The sequence below is a fragment of the Cicer arietinum genome, chromosome 6 (genome assembly GCF_000331145.2).
Source record: "Cicer arietinum cultivar CDC Frontier isolate Library 1 chromosome 6, Cicar.CDCFrontier_v2.0, whole genome shotgun sequence".
NCBI classification, from domain to species: Eukaryota; Viridiplantae; Streptophyta; class Magnoliopsida; order Fabales; family Fabaceae; genus Cicer; species Cicer arietinum.
This window is the reverse complement of record NC_021165.2, coordinates 14,828,966-14,849,522: the sequence shown is the minus strand read 5'-3', so window position 1 is coordinate 14,849,522 and position 20,557 is coordinate 14,828,966. Positions and strand designations below refer to the sequence as shown.

The 20,557-nt window shown below is 32.3% G+C and overlaps 1 protein-coding gene and 1 long non-coding RNA gene across 7 annotated transcripts; one reads left to right on the top strand and one right to left on the bottom strand.

Moving 5' to 3' along the window:
- Positions 1-5,367: 5,367 nt before the first annotated feature.
- LOC101507734 (anaphase-promoting complex subunit 4) lies at positions 5,368-17,157 on the bottom strand. 6 transcript variants are annotated; one of them, XM_004504922.4, is made up of 20 exons: positions 17,009-17,157; positions 16,737-16,909; positions 16,531-16,642; positions 16,070-16,161; positions 15,219-15,302; positions 14,694-14,933; positions 14,115-14,195; positions 12,945-13,087; positions 12,595-12,755; positions 12,131-12,231; positions 11,961-12,035; positions 10,722-10,901; positions 9,372-9,454; positions 9,201-9,299; positions 8,587-8,691; positions 7,947-8,088; positions 7,562-7,789; positions 7,302-7,454; positions 6,146-6,227; positions 5,368-5,648 (listed from the first exon to the last, which is right to left on the bottom strand). In XM_004504922.4, exons 2-20 carry the CDS (start codon positions 16,803-16,805, stop codon positions 5,554-5,556), a joined length of 2,325 nt encoding a protein of 774 aa, XP_004504979.1. In that variant the 5' UTR covers positions 16,806-16,909; positions 17,009-17,157; the 3' UTR covers positions 5,368-5,553. The 6 variants fall into 6 exon arrangements, 5 of the variants coding, with proteins under 5 accessions (XP_004504979.1, XP_004504980.1, XP_004504978.1 ...); XM_004504923.4 differs by having other exon boundaries at positions 16,737-16,823; XM_004504921.4 differs by lacking the exon at positions 17,009-17,157 and having other exon boundaries at positions 16,737-17,002.
- Positions 17,158-18,139: 982 nt separating this feature from the next.
- LOC140920971 (uncharacterized) lies at positions 18,140-19,371 on the top strand. The gene is made up of 2 exons (XR_012163782.1): positions 18,140-18,462; positions 18,947-19,371. It is a non-coding gene; the product is annotated as an uncharacterized lncRNA (long non-coding RNA).
- Positions 19,372-20,557: the final 1,186 nt, after the last annotated feature.

Genomic DNA, 20,557 nt, shown 5'->3' with positions numbered 1-20,557 from the left:
TTAAAATAAACAAAATAATATAAAATAAAAAAGAATCAAATATGATTTTCTTTGATTTTTCAATGTCTCCTCAAGTTGGTACATAGATATATGTCATGCCCAACTTGACTATAAGTCGCTCAAAATTAGGTATTGCCAAACTTTTTGTCAAGATATCAACAATTTGCTAATTAGAAGTCACAAACGGCAGACATATAATTTCAGCATAAATTTTTACTTTTATGAAGTGGCGACCAATCTCAATGTGTTTGGTTCTATCACGTTGCACAAAGTTGTGAGCTATATTTATTGTTGTTTTGCGATCACAAAATAGTTTTAAAGGTAAATCAATTTTCATTTTCAATTCTTCCAAGAGTTTACGAATTCACAAAGTTCACATATTTTTTGAGAGTTGAGTCATTGCTCTGAATTCGGCTTCTGCACTACTTCAAGCAACAACATCTTGTTTCTTACTTCTCCAAGCGACTAAAATTTCTCCAAACATAGGCACAATATCCAGAGTGGATTTTCTATCAGTAACTAATCATGCTCAATCATCATCTGTAAATATAAAGGTTTCTCTCTCATTGGTTTTTTTGAAGTACAAATTCTTTCTAGGATTGGATTTCAAGTACCTTAAGATCTAATAAACAGTCTCCAGATGTTCTTTATAGGAAGAGTGAATGAATTGGCTTACAACACTCACAAAGAAAGTGATGTTAGTTCTAGTGTGGACTAGATAAATAAGTTTGCCAACCAACCTCTAGTATCTTCCAATATCAACAGAAAAGTTGTCTTTCTCCCAAAGTTTAGCATTTAATTCCATAGGAGTATTTGCTTGTCTACACCCACACATCTCAGTTTCCTCCAATAGATTGAGGATGTATTTTCTTTGAGAAACAACAATTCCCTTCTTTGAGCGAGCAACTTCCATACCAAGAAAATATTTAAGCGCACTTAAATCTTTGATATCAAACTCTTTTGCCAAATTTTTCTTCAATTTGTCCACCTCAACAATGTCATCTCCTGTGAGAATAATATCATCTACATATATAATTAGAATTGCAATCTTACCAACATTAGAGAACTTCATGAATAGAGTATGGTATGATTGTCCTTGCATATATCTTTGTCTTTTAATCGACTAAGTGAATTTTTCAAACCAAGCCCTTGGGAATTGCTTGAGACCATAAAGGAATTTTTGTAGTTTGCACACATTTGAACCAAACTTGTCTTCAAAGCCAAGAGGGCTATCCATGTATGCTTCCTCCTCCAAACCACCATTCAGAAAAGCATTTTTTTTACATCAAGTTGGTTAAGAGACCAATCTAAATTAATCGTCAAGGATAATTGAACTCTAATAGTGTTTAATTTGACAATAGGAGCAAAAATCTTTGAGTAATCAATGTCATGTGTATGAGTAAACCCTTTAGCAACCAAGCATGTCTTACATCTTTCAATTGTGTTATCATAATTATATTTCACAGTAAATACCCATTTACAACCAACAATATTATTTCTTGTAGGTAAAGCTATTTCTTGTAGGTAAAGCCATGACTCTACAAGTTTAATTGTTCTCAAGAGCTCTCATTTCCTCAAGAACAGTTTCCTTTAATTTTGGAATTTTTAAAGCCTTTTATAAATTTGTTGAAATTTCTACAACAGACAACTAAGAGGTAAACGCATAAAATGAAGAAGACAATTTTGAATATGACACATAATTAGACAAATGATGTTTAACACATGATCTAACAAGTTTCCTAATTGCAATAGGAAAGTCTATATCGGGATACTCAACATGAGAAGAAGACTTATTTATATCAGGATGATGTAGTGGATTATCTATTAGTTCATAATCTTGGAAGAGTCGGAGAATGAGTCATTCCTTTATCTATTTATGGTTTCTACTTTCAAAGATATTTTCCTTCCGAGTAGAATTAATGGTAGTAAACCTGCTTTATGTCTATTTATCTAAGTCATTATGTTGTGGCGTATCAGGTGGTCTTTCATTATTAGCTAGATCAAGAATTTGTTCATTGTGATTTTGATTTGAAATTGTCGCCCCTAAATTTTTAGGAACCTCATTCATAAGTGGATTGAGTTCCAATATGGATTTTTGGGCATTTTCTTTTGGTGTATTAATATATGTCTTAGAATTTTGTGACAATACTATATCACCAAAAGTGATGATGTTTTCAAAAGCAAAAGATGAATCTTCCTTAAAAAAATTCCCTAAAGATGAACGTCAATAAAAAAATGGTTGATTTTAACAAAAGTAACATCCATGGTTACAAAAATTATTTTTGATTTTGGTTCAAAACACTTATACCCCTTTTGAGTTGGAGAGTAGCCAGTAAAAACACGATTTATTGCTGGTGTCTCGTGTTGAAACAAACTCTATATTTAAAGTTTTGATGAAAATAAACAAAGGTTAATTAAGATAGTTAATTATGATTCTAAAATGTTATGTTAATTTAACTTGTGCTTTTGAGTGAATTTAATTAAAGAACAGAATCAAGCAAAGTAAAGAAAAACAGTTCAAAACTGTAACAAGAACATTCTGGACAAAAACAGAGAATGATCTTCAGTTTCAAAGATGATCATCATAGCATCTTGACCAATCAATCTCCATCAATTTAACAAAGCCTTTGCTTCTGAATTTTATACGAATATCATCAGTACATGGCAAGGAACAAATAGGATTCATCTCAGTACGAGAAGGTTCTCGAATCATTAAAATAAAAGGACTCGAAACAAACCAGTTGAAACAGTTTGAAACCACTTAAATCAAACTGTCAAGAAAGTTCGATCAACCTTGATATATGTTAAGACATTACAAAGACATCCAGAAAGATCAAAACAGGAACTCCAGATTGATCATCAAATCTCCAGAAAGATCAAATTGATAGATCAAGATTGATAATCAATCTCCGTTTTCTGCATAATTACAGCAGTATTCTGTTTACTTCTGCAATGGCTTAGATCTTTCTCCAAACTATTTTGGCTAGATTAAAGGCTCCAGATCGAAGTTGTAGCATCAAAGATTAAGTGAGAAGCTTCAAAGGCCCTTAAACTAGAAGACAAAACTGATTAAGCAATGCTGTAACAGACTCAGTCAAATTAGTTTCAAATTATTCAAAAGCTGGATTATTTTTATTCTCATATATTGGTTTTGGTCAAAAGTAACAGAGCACTACCAACAACTCTTTTTGACCCTTATTAATTGCTTATAAACGCCTATAAAAGGAAGGCCAATATCCAGAAATTAAGCAAGGAATTCAAGTGTTGTCAATTCCCATAGTCATTCACACTCACATACTTGAAGTTCTCAATTTTCACAAAGAAGAAGCAGTTCTAAATTCCAACATCAGATTGCGTGATTACTACTGATTTCTTTGTAAAGAAACAAATCTCAAACAAGAGTTGAGAAATCTCAGATTCTATCAAAAACAATCTTATTGTAAAAACTCAAACTATAAGAGTTTTATTATAGTTTGTTTAGATTGTATTAAATCCTATCAAAGTTAGATAGGTGTTGCATTTACTTTCTGGGTGGAAAGTAATAGAGATTGAAACAGATGAAGGTTGATCTGAACTAGGTGTTGTAAAATCAAGAAGATTCTTTGTTTTAAACACTTAGTGGAAAATCTCACAGTGTGAGGACTGGACGTAGCTCGAGTTGGGTGAACCAGGATATATCTTTGTGTGGTATTCTCTATCTTATCTCTTTATTTATTAAGTTTGATTTATTAACTAAGATAAAACACAAACTGGTTTTCTGTTTTGTAAGCTAACCAAGAACGTTCTCCGTTTTATAATAAAAACCAAGAACGTTCTTTGTTTTCTGTTTTATTAACCAAGATCATTCTTGAGTTAAAACTTGAGTTTATTTCAGGAATTTTTAAATATTTACAATTCAAACTCCCCTTCCTTGTAAATCAACATTGCTACTTCAGCTCGAGTTTGCCAAGTTGTTTATATTCATGAAAAAAAGTAGTCCAACTAAAAACTTTTTGTGGCAGATCAACAGAGACACAAGTCAAAGGAAAGCAACTTCGAAAAAACATCAAGAAGGGTTTGAAAATCTAAAACTTTAAATGAAATACGATTAATTAAATATGATGAAGTTAAAGCAACTTCACCCCACAAATATTTTGGAACCTTATTTGTAAATAGTAAAGCTTTAGCAACCTCAAGAGTATGCCTATTTTTTCTCTCTACAATTCCATTTTGTTGGGGTGTATTAACACAAGAACTTTGATTAGCAATCTCATTTTCAAGAAAAAAAATCTAACAAAAACATATTAAAACTGAAGACGTGAATATTTATTTGGTATTGAGTTTGCACCATTTTAAAGAAACTTTTGACAACTTTTTCAACTTCCGATTTTTCTTTCAATAAATAAATCCAACAAATTCTAGTATGATTATCGATAAAAGTTATAAACCATTTTTTATTAGAAAAGATGTTTATTATTTTAGGACCATCTTCCATAAGGTGTTGTTCGACATGAAAAAACGGGTCAGGCCATACATAAATTAAAAACAAAATGTCGGTGTCTTTTCTTTTTTCCACATATAAATCATATTAGTGATGACTTATGTAAATGATGGTTATTCTGACAGTGTCTTTTATTTTTATGATTCACTTTAGCTTGTCAATTTGTCCCAGATGCATTGACCACATCTTTGTCTCAGAAACACATTAGAGTTATAATTTACTAGGATCAATTTATAATTAGAGTTATTTTAAAATATCTCTCATGTTTATTATAATTTGTTCATGATTTAGGATTGAGTCTGTGTTTCTCTAAAAATAAATATTAATAAAGTCTCTTGTAATCAAATTAAATTAAAACTATAATCATTAATATTTGATGGTCTACAACTATTGACAAAAATATGGTAGAATACAGGCCGTTTGGCATTGAAGAATGGATGTCAAAGAAAAATTTATATTTTAACTATATTTAATTTTTTTGATATCCATTTAAAAGTTATATAATAAACTAATCTAATCATTTGTATAAATTGTTTAAAATTTAATATACGACGTGATAATAAGGATTTTTACATAATTCGATCGTGTTCTGTGTTAAAAAGCTTAACACCGAGTGTTAATTGATCTTATTCTTCTTTTTGTTACCAATCCCCATGCTGGACCAAGTTAAGCTACTAATATTTTAGACCGAGTTATTTTTATTTTCCTTACAATATCATATACGAGTCCCCTGTATCAAAATTCAAAAGCACAAGTTTATATCTATGGAGATAAAAAGAAAACAATTCGACATACTAGCTCTCATCTCACAAGGTCATTACTGTTGATCCATCGCCTGTTCTTGATACCTTTGTAACCTACTCGTTTAATTTTATATTTTAGAGAAATTTTAGTTTAATTTAATTTCGTGCATTCATTTTAACGCTAATAAAGGGTATGGACATGCTACAACCATATTTCAGTAACTAAATAAGAAAATGGCAACTGATTATCAAGCATTCCACCCCTCCCTTCTCCCAAAAAACTAAATAAAATACAAACTAAAGGCAAACAAACAGAAATTCAGATGGGAATCATTCTGCATCTGAGACCTCATCTTCATCTTCCTCCAAAATGTAAACCAAGGCACGCTTTCTGGCAGCAAATACACAAGCCACGCCTCTTGAAGCTGTTAGCAAGACATAAGTAACAACAATTGAGACAGTGTTAACCACTTGAATGGCTTATACTGAGAGATATACCAAAACCCACATCAATTACAATTCTAATACATCAAAACTTATGTGCCTCCGAAACATTGACAAATTGTAAATTTGTAACCAAAAACTAGCTAGATAAAATCATTCTCCCTGACATTTATTAAATTTTTCTTAATCATTCCAATATTGGAATACAGGAGTTCTTGCATGCATTACGCCCTGTATCCTCAGTATTGCACTAAGCTGAACGAAAAATAAAGACTGAACACTAGACTATGACAATAGTTCATAAACCAAATACATTCTTTACATTAAATTAAATGTGTGCAGATATTGTGTGATTTTTAAGTATCATCATGATTCACATGGTATAAGCTATTTATTTGTTTGTTATTTGAGGAACTTCAGCTTGGAGGATGTTCTCATAAATTTTTTGGTGCATTTAGGCCAGAAAGAGTGTACTTACCACTAACTGCCAAGGGAGCAATCACACTATGTGGGATGGTGCGAGCTTTCTCGTCCTCTATGTGCAGGTAAGCGACAGAATCCTACGTGAACATAATTACAAAAATATATGACTAATGGAACACAGAAATTATATGTAGCTTCAAAAGTAAGATATCATAAAAGTAATTGACTTAAGCGGAATTTACTAAATAGAATAACATAAATACTGACGTTAATTAGTGGTAGTTTCAAGCGGGGAAATAAAAAATAATACTTTTTCAAAATAATCAAATGCAGTTCTTGAAATACCAATCAGTCGGTTTGGCAGCATTCTATCATTGTAGTCAAATATCTGAAATTTTGTATTTATGTCACAATCAATTATTTCACTACTTCCTCTCAGCAGAGTAAATAGTGAAGTCTGCTAGGACACCTATTCTAAATTGATATGCCACGTCTTGCATAACATTGTTCTGTCGTTATCATTAACTATTTGAAACTATCAAAGCAAATAGGATAGTTAACATTAAACAAGGTTAATGAGGTTGTAATGATAAGAGCTATTCATGAGCCATAACAGTTTAAACTTACGGGACTCAAACTCTTGACAGGCATAATTTAGGAAAATAATGACATGAATGAGGATCAAATTATTAGTTTCTTGTTTACTCTCTTTCGTTAATTCCTTCTGGCATATTTATGAGCAGAAAAACTATACAGAAGAGAGCGGAATGTGTTGTTTTTCTTCCGGGAGTATCACAATTGCTCCCTAGGTTTGCTCAATTGCAATTTCTGTACAACAAAGAATTGTGTGCAGTGTACCTACACGTTAAATTTTTACAAGTTTTCTTTCACTTTATAGATGATTACTGCACTGATTTTCTAATCCTCTTTCCAAATTTCATTTACTATTGGGTACATATACCAAGGCTGGGCTTCATGGTAAATATTCTATAAGGTTGATCAAAATGTAAAGGAAAAAATAAGACCCCAGATATACAAAGCATCATAACTCACAAGCACAGGAACACGAGCATAAGATGTACTTTGAGTTTATAATTTTAACTTCAATGAACTTGAACTTCTATGGATAGACAATTTATAGAAAAGATTGCAACAGAGATCATAACTGATATGACATAAACAATGAAAACAATAGATGTAGTATGACTTGCCTTCAGTTCTTGTAACCTCCAAACGTGTATATATGCAGATCTTGATATAGAGACAAATGGGAGATCACTTGCTTGCAGAATTATCATACAACCATCTCCAGCATTTTCTGATGAATTAGTAGCTTTGTTTAGTAGCAAGACAATTTGACTATCCTGTATCAAACAACACATTTTTAAAATAGCAAATATTAAGATTTTCTGTCATGTTGAAAATCTGGAGTAGAAAGGTTTGGAATGTTTCTAACTTTCATGGATTTTACCTTATATAATGACAGATCTACACACTGATAATCAACGGGAACACATAACAGCACAGCTTCCATAGTGCTATACCCCTTCTTTAGACAGTCTGAGTCATTCATAAATCCTCTAACTATGCATATACAATTTACAATATCTGAGAAAGACTCATCAGGTACTTGAAAAGATATGTAATCAATAACTTGATGTTGACCAGTGAAAGGTGACGAAGAACTACTGGAGGAATCCTATAGAAAGAAAATAAGTATAAAACATGTTAATAGAATCTGAAACAAACTGATATCAAGCTCAAATAATTATCTAAATATATAACACAATAAGGCCTCTTATTCCCTAGACTAGAATATTAAAAACTAGCAAAAATGGTAAATATGTGATAAATACCTCATAATATGATATTGAAGTGGGAATTTGCATCAACGTTGATGCTTTTGGCAAAGACGGAAGAGGAAACAGAGGTAATAAATCCTCACAAAGTATCTTTCTAGAGATTGTCGTAAAAGGCATTTGAAAGGCCTCTTTAAAGCTGAAGTACAATAAAGTCAATAAATCTGAAAAAATCAATAGATATAACTAGAACAATGTGAAAAAAAATATCTTTGGGATTTAGAAGACCTGACTTTTATTATCTTTTCTTTTGATCGATAATTGGCAGATTTTTTAGGAAAATTGTTTTCTAAACAGGAAAAGAAACTTGTTTCATGGGTACTAATTTAAGATGGCATACTTTCAGGTTCAGCATCTAAACTGGTAGAGTACAATGTTTTGGAGTTTATCTTTACCAACACTATCGAGGTAAAAGAACTGAGAATAATTTTGTTTTCCTTCCAATTATGGAATAAGCCTTCTAGACAAAATGAGAACATATAGTTTTATGCAAGAAATTTTCTCAAGATTTTTGTAATCAGTTCATAATAATTTACATATTATCATCGTTAACTTGGTTGGTGAGCACATTTAAAGGGAAAAACTAACAACTAAAAAGCCTTATCTAACTAGAAAGGATAAAAGAACATAGATATACCTTAACTCCAACTGTTGAAATTCTTTAGCCAAAGTTCTCCTTAGATATTCAGTGTCAGAAAAACCCCCAAACTGAACTAATTCTCTAACTCTTTCCGCTGTCTCCCTGAAGATTATGGTAAAGTTGTATTTGAAATGATAATAAAGTAAAAAATTCATACCAATACAAATCCTCTATTATAAATCAAGTCGATATATCTGTATTGCATTCCATCACTTACTGTAAATGCATCTCATGGGTATACATCCTTCGTAAATTGGTTCTTTTAGATTTTGGAATGTATTTTATTAAAATTTGGGAAGATTTACAAGTTGGAATCATCCTTTTTATATTGTACACTTACTTTATGTCACAAAGACCTGGTTTGGTTGGAAAATTAAAAATCAATATGATATAACTTTTTTGACAGGATTATATAACTTCAAATTGCCGCTTAATTCAAATCTCAGTTCCTTGAGTCATGTGTTAAGTGTCAATAACATCCTAAGCTATATAATAGTTGTGCAACCTATGGTTGAGCCAACACCACAGTAAAGATATGACGAGAATGTACAGTTCATGACAATAAATTTGGATAAATATCAAATGCATAGGGATTAGACAAAAAAACTTACAAATCAATTTCAACATCATAATCTGCTTCTGATATTTCCAGCAGTTGCTTAACTGGATCTTGTTCATACAGAAACTTCAGAAATATAATAACAAGTTCACTGCCAAAACCAAAACGAAGTAAGAGAAATAACACCCTTTACAATCCAAAAATAAGGAATGCTTAGACAAACCTGTTATATGGTAGAAGCTGGTCGCTTGGTTCTGACATGAGTAATTTTATACACTTTAATAGCCAGTTGAAGAAGTTTGAATACTGGTAGAGGATATGTGAGAAACCAAACAAACAAAAATTAACAAACAGAACAGGCTTTTGCAAGAATGTAGACATCTACATCTTTTGAAATTTTGTTAAGAAAATCATGTCAGAATATGTGTTCTTATTAGTGTCAAAAGAAGCCAATTACAAGCTTCTCATCAGGCATTATCTCTTTGATATTAGAATATGCTAGTTACTTAACCATACATGAGAAAAAGTATCAAATTCAAAGAAAAAACAAACAGCAGAGAAAATGAGATCAAGTACAACATTTTAGAGATGACTTTTCATCCACCTAAAAAATATTGTTCTAACTTGATGGAAAAACAAGAAATAAAAGTTATAGGTATGATAAAATACCTACAATGAATTATTCAAATACAAACAAAAATAAAGCAATAAACATTTATTCACACAAAAAAATTAATTGGTTAAGAACTTCTGTTTATTTTGGTTTGGATAGTTTATTTACTCAGCACATTTTCAGTGAAAAAAATTATTGTGTGGACTGAAAGGTGATGCCAAATGTGATAGTGCATTAATGAGGATCTGATCAGTTAAGATGTAAATTTGTAATAGCCTGTTCAGGAATTGGTTTCAAACTGATTGTTTAAATGTTACAATTTCATCAATAGTTTACAAACTTAAAGTAACAATGACTGAAGAACTTTATTAAATTAGAGATGGAATAACATATTATGGGGATTTGTTTTAATCAAGATATATATTACCTCAGAGTGCTCAATTTAGCAAAGGAATAGTTGTATTATATGGTATTTGTTTCCTCCTAGAATCACATTTGATTACAAAAAAGCCAAGAGTTGGTACAAACTTTTCAAGACATATTTTTGTGGTTTCACCAGATACCCAAAGAAGCAGTTGAAAGTTAAGCTGGTTTACATGTCTTAGTAAGTTTAGAAATCTTTTGGTAAGTTTGGCAAGAATATGAAACTCAAATTAGATTTGACGGCTAATTGAAACGTTGATATTTGTCATATTTTTTCCAGTGTTTTCTCTAAATTTCTCCTTTTCATTATTTTTTATTAGTCAGTTATTTTTTTCTGATGACATTTTTTTTTATGACCAGTCAGTTACTATACTTTGGTTGCAGAACTATATACATAATTTATATTTATTGCAACTTTATAAGAATATATAGCTGATAACAATTTTAAAAACGAGACTACAATAAATCGTATTAGTAACAGATCATACATCAGAAATAATAAAGCTAAACATTGTAAGATCCATTTCAAAGGCACACCTGCTGCAAGACAGATGAAAGAACCCTCATAAATCGTTCAACTTGTACAAGTAGCATACCAGCCTTTTCTGTTGCATTGCTAATGAGTGGTTCATCCAAGCCAATGCCATGATATCGTGCACGCCATCTTGAAAGCCCTCTTAGTTCTCCCATTCTGAATCCAATAACTTCTGCAGCGGGCTGACAAATACATAATTTAAAGTTTAATAAATAAGACTGGAGTTTGTACAAATAATTTGAGTAAAGAGCAAATGAAGTTCTACTGTCATGTCAAGAATGGAAGACCCGATCATCCTAGTGTACATAAATGGTTTTAGATCTCTTAACAATTAATGCAATACACTATCATGCATCCTTTGGTTTCTTATCTCATGTTTGTACACTGCACAATGTTGTTATTAAAGGAAGCAGCCAAAGATTAAAAAAAATCATATTGAGACTTCTTTATGACAACAAAGCTTGAATTTAGCTTTAGAATTATAATTCCAATTGTTCGGCAATATATTGAACTTCAGCCCCTTCAAGATAACCACAGGACAACAGCCTCCGATGCCCCAAACCATTATGCTAGGAGCATATCAGCCTACTTTATTATTACATGGCAGGAGTGAAACCAGTGACGAATCCAGAAACTCTATATAACGGGGGCAAGAAAGTAATCTATAATATGTTTTAAAAAGAAAAATATTAAGTATTTACAAAATAGAATTTTATGACACTAAAACACCCCAAAATAGTCTATAATATGTAGGACGGTTTTTCCTTTTTAAGATATGACATTTTATATTATTGTAAGTGTTTAGTGTTAAAGGCTTGATAAAATTAGAAGGATCCATGATAAAATTGTTACAAGTCTCTTATAATTTTTCTACATTTATTTTGTTAAAAGAAATATTTTATAGTGGTAAGAACTATTTTTTTATAGGGTAAAACAAAAAAAATTTAGACATTTGTATGTAAAAAGAATTCCTTTGTGGGGGCAAGAGCCCCCATACCAATATACTAGATCTGCCATTGAGTGAAACAATGACCTAGCTCAAACCTACCAATGTGGTTTGAAGAAAAGTCACACAAAAAAAAGACCTTGACACAGTCTGTGTTGATCTTGTCAAAAAGCCTGTGAGATTATGCAGCAAGAAGTTATCTGACATGAACTTTCAAAATACATGATTTCAAAATGTAACGCATTTTACTCCTGTTTTGTAAATATTGTTCACATGGGACAGTACAATGTTGTACCTGGAGGTGCTCCAAGACAATACGTTGAAGTTCTTTGCCAGCACCGCAAAGAACCTTTGAAATGCGCTTGACACCCTGTAAAGTAATAAACTTGCTGGCTGAAAACTACATTCATAAGCTATTCATGAATAAACAAACACGTGACAAGATAGATAAGGCTGTTTGCATACCACTTCACCAAGAGTGTTAACAAGAAATTGATGAACTGGTGGACTAGTCCTTGCACCGCCTAAAAGGCTCATAAACTCTTCTTGGGGAGAGGAATCAAGACCTAGTCATTAATGAGAGAAACAAATTAACTAAAGGATATGATAGTATTATATGTGAAGCACGCATACTTCTCCACTATGACTCAGAACACTGTCACAGTTAGTGTATTAGAGTAATCTGGCTTGTCTTTCAGTTATGTGGATCGCTAGTTCAGTTATGTTATTTAATAGTTAGTTTCTGCTAGTTATCTGTGTTTCTAGAATCATTAGACTATAGTATAAATAGCATGTATCACATTGCTTGATTCAGTTAATACATGTTCACATCTTCAGAATTTTCAAAATTCTCTCTTCATTTTCTTTCGTTTCTCAAACTTTATAAGGATATAACAAAATGTATATATATACACAGGTTTTTAAGTTACCGTGATCCATAATCAGAGTAGACAAAGAGCTGAACTTCTCCTGATATGTGTGCATGGCATCAGACCACTGCCTAGACATGACTGATAATGATGCCCTAACAACCTCAGTCAAATCCTCAATGTTAGAAGCTTGCTGAGCTACCTGATGGAGCTCATTTTTCCTGTACTTACATAGAGGGAACCAAATTGCCGAAGTAAGAGGCAGAAGGAATGTCCATTATAAAAAATGACCACGCAATTTTCATTTGCATTTGTCTCACAGACAAAAGGTTTTATATTTTGCAAAGAAAAAAGAAAGATGCATCTTGAAAGAATATAATAGAATATCCCATTTCTCAAAGATTGTTTACCTATTCCAAAATATAGCTGTGTTCATGGCTAAGCAATGCAAACCATGTTCATTATGCCCAGCCATGTGAATTTCTCCCAAATCATCAACAAGGTCTCCTGAGCACATGACTATCAAACGACAAAGATCTTTTGATAAAGCAACCTAGTGACATGTAAAAATATCAGCTTCAACAACTATAAACTACTAGGGCATTGCTAGACATGTATGTGCATTGACTGCATTCATATATATCAATTGGAGCTTTTGAAAGAATTGATTTATAGCATGTTATGAGAACTTCTGTGAGCGAGTGGTCTAGAGTTTGATCTTTGTCGCCTCCTTTATAACTAATAAAATGTTGAGTTACAGTGTAAGTTAAGTGAGTCGATGTATTTGCCCATACTTCAAGTCCGAAAGGCTCTTGCATGATGGGGCGTGTCAGGAATGTGATTTAAAATCATCTTCCTTCCAACAATAGCTTAAATTTTTTATTTTGGCTCATGGCATGTAGGCCTGAGTGCAATTAAAGAGGCAAGGTCTGGAAAGTGTACTCCAGGAGGACCAACTTGTAATTCAGTTATTAAAGTCAGTTAGAAACTGGGGCAGATGGTTTTAATTTCCGATATAGCAGTTACAGTCAGTTGCAAGTTGTAGCAGCTGATATTAAATGGCACTGGTTGATAGTTAAATAGGGGGATTTGGAATGTGGAAGAGGCAAGTAGTGAATATGAAACTGAGTTGTCTGTTATGAAGGAAGTGACCCCTTGCAGCCAGGACTTTTCCTCTTCTTACTATCATTGGAAGTGGCCCCTTGTAGCTAAGATGATAGCATGGCAAGTTAAATTACATTACATTACACAGCCTATGAGCATAATAACAGTACAACAGATACTTCACTATTGAACTGAGTATTACCATAAACATCGGGTCCAATCGTTCATTAATCTTTTGGCAGAACTTCGAACAGAGTAGAATATAATATGTCATCCTTGAGGTAGTTCATTCTACTGCTTTCAGTTTGCTCCTTCTCTCATATTTTCTATGTTGAAAATATTCATTCGTATGTAATAAATCCTACTAATTAATTTCAAACATCAAACTACTGTTTGGTGATTTTTTAATTCAGTCCCCAACTGAGGGGAAGGGGATCCTCTGATGAAGTATGCTAGTCAATAAAAGGAGAATATACCTTGTGTATAGAAGCATTCAATAGTCTTTTAGTTCTTTCTGCACCATCACTAGAAGTAGGAAAAGTGAGGTTGTGTATGTTCTGAAACACCAACAGGCACAAGAATTTATTAACATTAAGTGAAAAAAAAGGAAATTGAGAAGCACGTTAAACAAAAAGAAAATAAAGGGAATAAAGAACCAGAGAGGGATAATTTCATTGATAAGCACACAAAACCAATAAGGAAAAACATATGAGCAGGAAGGGTATGTTACAAGGTTTAGATCTACATCAAATCAACAGCACCACAATAGTTACCGCATTTACTGCATTAAACTAATTAAGAGAGCATCATTAGTTAGTCCACCAATCAAATACTAATTATGGCTGGAAATTTAACCACAATTAAATCTTAAGCATTCTGATATTGAAATACCACTCGATGTGCAACTCAGTGGTTCTTCAGAGATTCTTTTTCTAAGTAACATCAAATTGTTCAAATTGTATCAACTAATACAAACCCAAAGGTGAGGATGGTATTCCACATCACACCTTGGCAATTTATTCATGAAAATGCTACCTTCTATGGCAAAGACTTACAGTTTTCCCTATAGGGAAGATGCCAAATATACTAAAACATATATTCCCATCTTTGTCTCCACTACATAAGACGTTGAATCGTTGGTGAGAAGAATTTGACAGCTCCTGAAATGAATCTTCACCATCATCCATGAAGCCATTATCCCCAGATACCAATCCTGGCATTCGAGGAACTTTTGGAGCGGGAGGAAAGAAACGGGAGGTTCTATCTTCGTACTTTGAAGTGTGACCATGGTCATCCTGTAAGAAAGGGAGGGAAAATCAGAACAGTAGAAAGAAAACAAGTATGTGCATCCAGTCAATGTTAGTAATACACAACCCCTTCACATAAGAAGAAGAATTTGATATTCATAGTTTAACGCATGGTTAAGCATCACGTGTCACTTGAATTTTGCAAGATCAAGGCACATATTAACAAAGAAATCTTATTTTAGTAGATTGTAAGTATCTTCAAGACATTCCGTTAATCAATTTTATCAACCAAACTAATCATAAAAAATAGCCATCGGACAGCAAGAAGCATACTGTAATTAGGTGACTGTCCTCCTCCCAGTTGAGACATATGATGGAAGCACAGTGTGTTTTTAAGCTTCTCAACAACTTCCCGTTCTGTCAAATAGAAAAAGTCAGCAATTAGGTATGTCACAAAAAATTAAAGGAAAATCAACCATAAACCCTACCCACAAACTGACCAAAAGAAAAAGGAACGGTTCCGCTTTTTCTATCACATAAATACATTTCCTAGAGTCTAAGACTGTCTCATCTTCCTGGGAAAAAATGGCAACCTAGTGCTATGAAGATATTCTCATGGTGGGGTCCACAGTCATCAGACCAATTGCAGATCTGTTGTACCCAACCCCTGCATTGCATTTGCAAGAGACTGATTCAATGATTTGAACATGCGACCTCCCAATCACACAGAAACCATTCCAACCTTTGCGTCAAGGCTCCCCTTTGATGGAAAAGCAAGTTTGTTCAAGTAACATTGTTGGATTTTTACTGATATTCCTTCCTTAGATGGAAAAATATCATATTGCTTATTTGTTACTTGCTAGACAGGCAAATTTCTTATCATCAATATAAAAGCAAATGATCAAGTAGAACCTTTGGTCCACAAATATGGCTAGTATAGATTTCCAATAATACTATTATAATAGTAAAAGTACACAGCAATAGCTTGTTTACATTGGTGTACCTCAGAATTAATAGTCAGTCTATGATCTCTTAAAAACTCCAAAAATACTTGTTTCCCTTTAAATTTCCCGAGCATGGTACAAAATACAACATTTATTAACTCATAATTTGGACAATATAAATGGTTATCAAGAACAGATGACTAAAAATATTCATCTTGAGAAAATAAAACCACTACCCACTTCAACATCATACAGTGACAATGTCCCGTCATCAAGCCCCACAGCAATTGCCTTGCCATCAGGACGCCAACACAAGGACGTTACGCATCTTCCTGCATGAAAAGAGAAATCCGGTCAATAGCCGAGCACATAAATCATAGCAATATTTGTTGGATAAAGTAGCTGGTTACACTTGTTAATTAGTTAGTTACATTTGTTAGCCATTCTCATTGGCTATATAAGCCTTGTTGAAACCTGATGTGATCACAATTCTCATTATCAATACAACTTTCAAACTATATTTTTCTATGCTTTTCTCATATCAATGGTTTCTACAAAACCATGAGTCATGACTTCAAAATCCAAATTAGAAACTAGAATATTAAAAACATCGCATGCTCAAATATAAGCAATTTTTCCATCAATTCAAAAATGTAAGAATAAATACATAAATAAATTGAAAATTAACAAGAGAGAGAGACCTGGAGTTATGGTCCACAAGCGTTGCCAATTGAAACGATGGAGCATGATCTTAGAGTCATCAGAAACCATAGCAAGCAAATCCTTCTCAGGATTCCACTCGGCGATTTTAACCTGTTATTAAAAATTCATTGACAAAACCAAACAAACGGTTAAAAACGACATCAAATTTAACGGTAACATAAGGGAATGGGGAAATGCAGAATACCTGAGAAGCAAGGGGTTTATCGAATTGAAGCTGAAAAGGGACCACTCGACATGGCTCATCTGTTTCCATATCTAACGATAAAAGACACTGAGCTTGTACAGAAAATTCGAATGTGAGATGGTGACACCGTCACGGTGCGAGCAAAGAGAAAGTGGCGTGGGTGAAGCAAAACCCTAAGCACAGTGAATGTGAAGAGGAGCGTACGAATTGAGAATAACGAAATGGAAAATAAAACGGTGAGACGAGGAAATGAAAGTAGAGAAAGTGAATACCTCAACTGAGAAATGAGAATGGAGTTCAATTACAATGGCCAACGGGAGATTGAGACAAGACTAGAAAATGAGCCTCAGGGGCGGGCTATTTTTTTATTTTTTTTAGTTATCCCAAATATTTACATTTGAATGGTAGGGAGGGAAGGAAATTAACGTGTTTGAATTTTGAAGCTTTATTTAATCACCAATTATGACTAAAAAACTAATTTATGACCAATTACCAACATTTATTTTTGCCTTTGTTGTATGTGTAGATTTTAGTAAAAAATAATATTAATATTCAAAAAAATTAATTTCAATGATTTAAAAACGGATTTAGAATAATTAATTTTATTTAGAATGTGAAGTAAAGTATCTAATAAAGTTTAGATATATGAAAAACAATAGTCTTTTTTATCTGCCACCTTAAAAATGACTTCAATTTTGGGTCTCCACCCCACTCCATCAAGTTAAATAGTATTCACTAATCTCCTTAAATTTTGTCTCTAGATACACGCTATAGGATTTCGACCAAACATTAATAGGAACAGTTCTTGTATTGATCCATATTACTATAGCATCTTCTATCTTTTTATTTATTTATAAATTTGAGTTTTAACGAGAATCACAATCATTTTTCTAATTATTAGTTGAAAATGGAATTTCACTTAATTAAGGAGTCGGATGATTTAAGTAAAAGGATTTCAATTTCTTAGTAATAAGAGAGGATTGTGTCAAATATTTAACCTTATTTGGTATTATAATTTAGAAAATATATAAAGTCGATTTGGTTATTATGGTGTAGAGAAAATGATAAACAAGTCAAATGTTATATCATTCTTCACAACATTACATTAATATTTATCTCTTTTTTTTTAAAATTGATTTAGAGGACAATTATAATTTAAAAAATATATAAAGAAATTTTAATTGTCAATTTTTTTTATATTTTTTTTTGTTTATAAACCAAATCATAAATATCACTTAAAATTTACATACATTTAAGAATTTTCGAGTTGAAGATTATAATTGTTTGTTGACACAATATTTTAATTTGTGAGTTCTTACATAGAATTTCCTCCGATTAAATAATGCCAATAGAAATCTAAATTCATTTATAAGTCAGCTTCTTCTGCAATAAATGGAGCTATGTTTTTTTTTATACAATAAATGGAACTATGGAAGGGGAGGCTCTGCCAAAAAAAATAGGTAGAATAATTAGCCGACTTTCATCTTCAAATCCAATGACACACCTCGAAACCATCTTGTCTCTATGCATTATTATTTCCCTTCTTAATTTCTTATATACAAATAAATAAATATATAAAGCAAGGTACCCCAACGTCTAAAATGACGAATAAATGATATTGGAAGAGGAAGAATGGCTAAATCTAGTAACATCAGCTCCGCTCTCGTTTTATCAATTGTTCTCATTATGATTTTTACTGCTGAAAGTCGACCACCAGCACCAACCGGTAAATATGCAGATAGTTTTTTAAATCAGCAATTTATTAATATTTTTTTGGTAAGGAATTCACAAATATATACTTCCAATGCTATTAGTAATATTCTGGGAGGCGACGTATGGTTAATTGTTTTCATTATTTTTTTGAATAAGTGTGCATAGTTTTGTAATTACTCTTTATTTTTGCTTGAAATGTAATTGTTAATTTGCTATCTAGTGCTTAGTCCTATTTAGGATATTGTAAATGTAATTGATATTTCTTTACTGGGTTATAAATGTAATATAACTATAAATTCTATCATAAAAATTGTCCACCTAAGTAGTTGATTTGTTGATGAGTTAAAAGACACTAAATGGGTTTTAAAAATAAAGTCTCAGATGAAATTAATATAACCACTAATTATTAATAATATCATCAAAATTAGTTTTTTTAAGGATTGAAATGATGCTACTTGTTGATAAACCAATATGTTACATTTATATAATTTTTGCAGCTGGACTACTAGTATGCAGCACAATTCATGGTGTGCAAGAAGGGGAAACCTGTTTCAGCATCATTCAAAAGTTTGCTCTAGAACAGCCCCTGTTCTTGAGCCTCAATCCCAATATCAATTGCGACAAAATCTTTATAGGCCAATGGGTGTGTGTGAATGGCAGGGTAAATTGAGAGATTGTGCACAAATAATCCAACAAAGATATAAGCCCAATTGAAAATTTGTACTACAATAAGGAGAAACAACAATTTCTCCAAAGTTATATTATACCATCAATCACAACCTAATGTGATCCATCTAATGTAAGAAAGTAATTATTGGGTGGGTTTACTGTCTCAAGTAATGAACCAAACAAACATTACTATTTTGTTTTTTGTTTCTGGTAACATGATGAAATAAAAACAAATTAAGATTAACAAAGTTCACTCTAGAACTATCGGCTAACAAAACTGGGAGCATTTTAGCGGGAGGGACGGAGAGAATCTTCAATTTGTCTTGAGTTGAGGACCTCACCTTGGCAAAAATTCAGCATTTTGATTACTCTCTCTCATGGTGTGTCTATGCTACACATTCCAACTGTAACGTGACAAAATATGAATTTCATGATTAGAAAACCATTCTGACCACAAACTTTGCCTTTCAAAAACTCAATAGTGTTCATTTGACACAACCTTTTAGAGATGGTACAATCTCTACCAAGATACAAAAATGTCTCCTCATGCAATTGACATCCTTGGAAGATGTTGGAGGTAAATAATCCGGACAGTACATGTGGGAACTAAACTGTTACAAGCTAACCAGGAGATAAATTTGACACTCTATGGAACTCATTATGTCAAATCAAGATTAAGAGGAAATTGAATCTAGGAGGAAGTCTTTTAGAAATAAGTCAAGACAAATTAAGTTTAGAAGATTCAGTCATGTCAGAAAGCACCAACCAAGTATAAGTGTCTTTAGACGAACAATTTGGTTCCTAATAACTTGAAGAATCATGTCAAGAATAGGATTATGAAGGAAAATGAGGCTGAGAGCAAGGTCCTCATGAATATTATTCACCTTGATTTGTATATCATAAATAGCCACATAGTCAACAAGATTACATAATGGGTCAAAAAATGTCCAATTATCGTACCAATAGGAAATCTCCCAATCCCTTATTATAAAGATAACTTGAACCTTTTTTTGAGGATGATGTTGCATGTCCACACCAATTTCCCTAACAAGGCAGTGTTGGCCTCTCTAGCCTTTCTCACACTGACACCACCAAATATTTTAGGCAAGGTATTTTATCTCACCCTACCAAATTAATCTTATTGCCCGGATTTCCCTTCTTAATAATCCTATCAATTTATTGACAAACACAGCGAGGAAATCAAAACAATTCCACATAATAGGTGGGAATAGAAGACAAGACAAATTTAGTCAATGTAAGTCTTCTCATTTTGTTTAAGAATATTTCTCCAATAAGCAAACATGGACTACATTTTCTCCCAAATAAAATGAAGGTAAGATTACATTAGAAGTTATCTATCTTATTTAATTGTAACACATCCGTCTTTATCTTCTTAATTTTGTATCTATGTTTATTTTTTGAATAAAAAAATTATGATG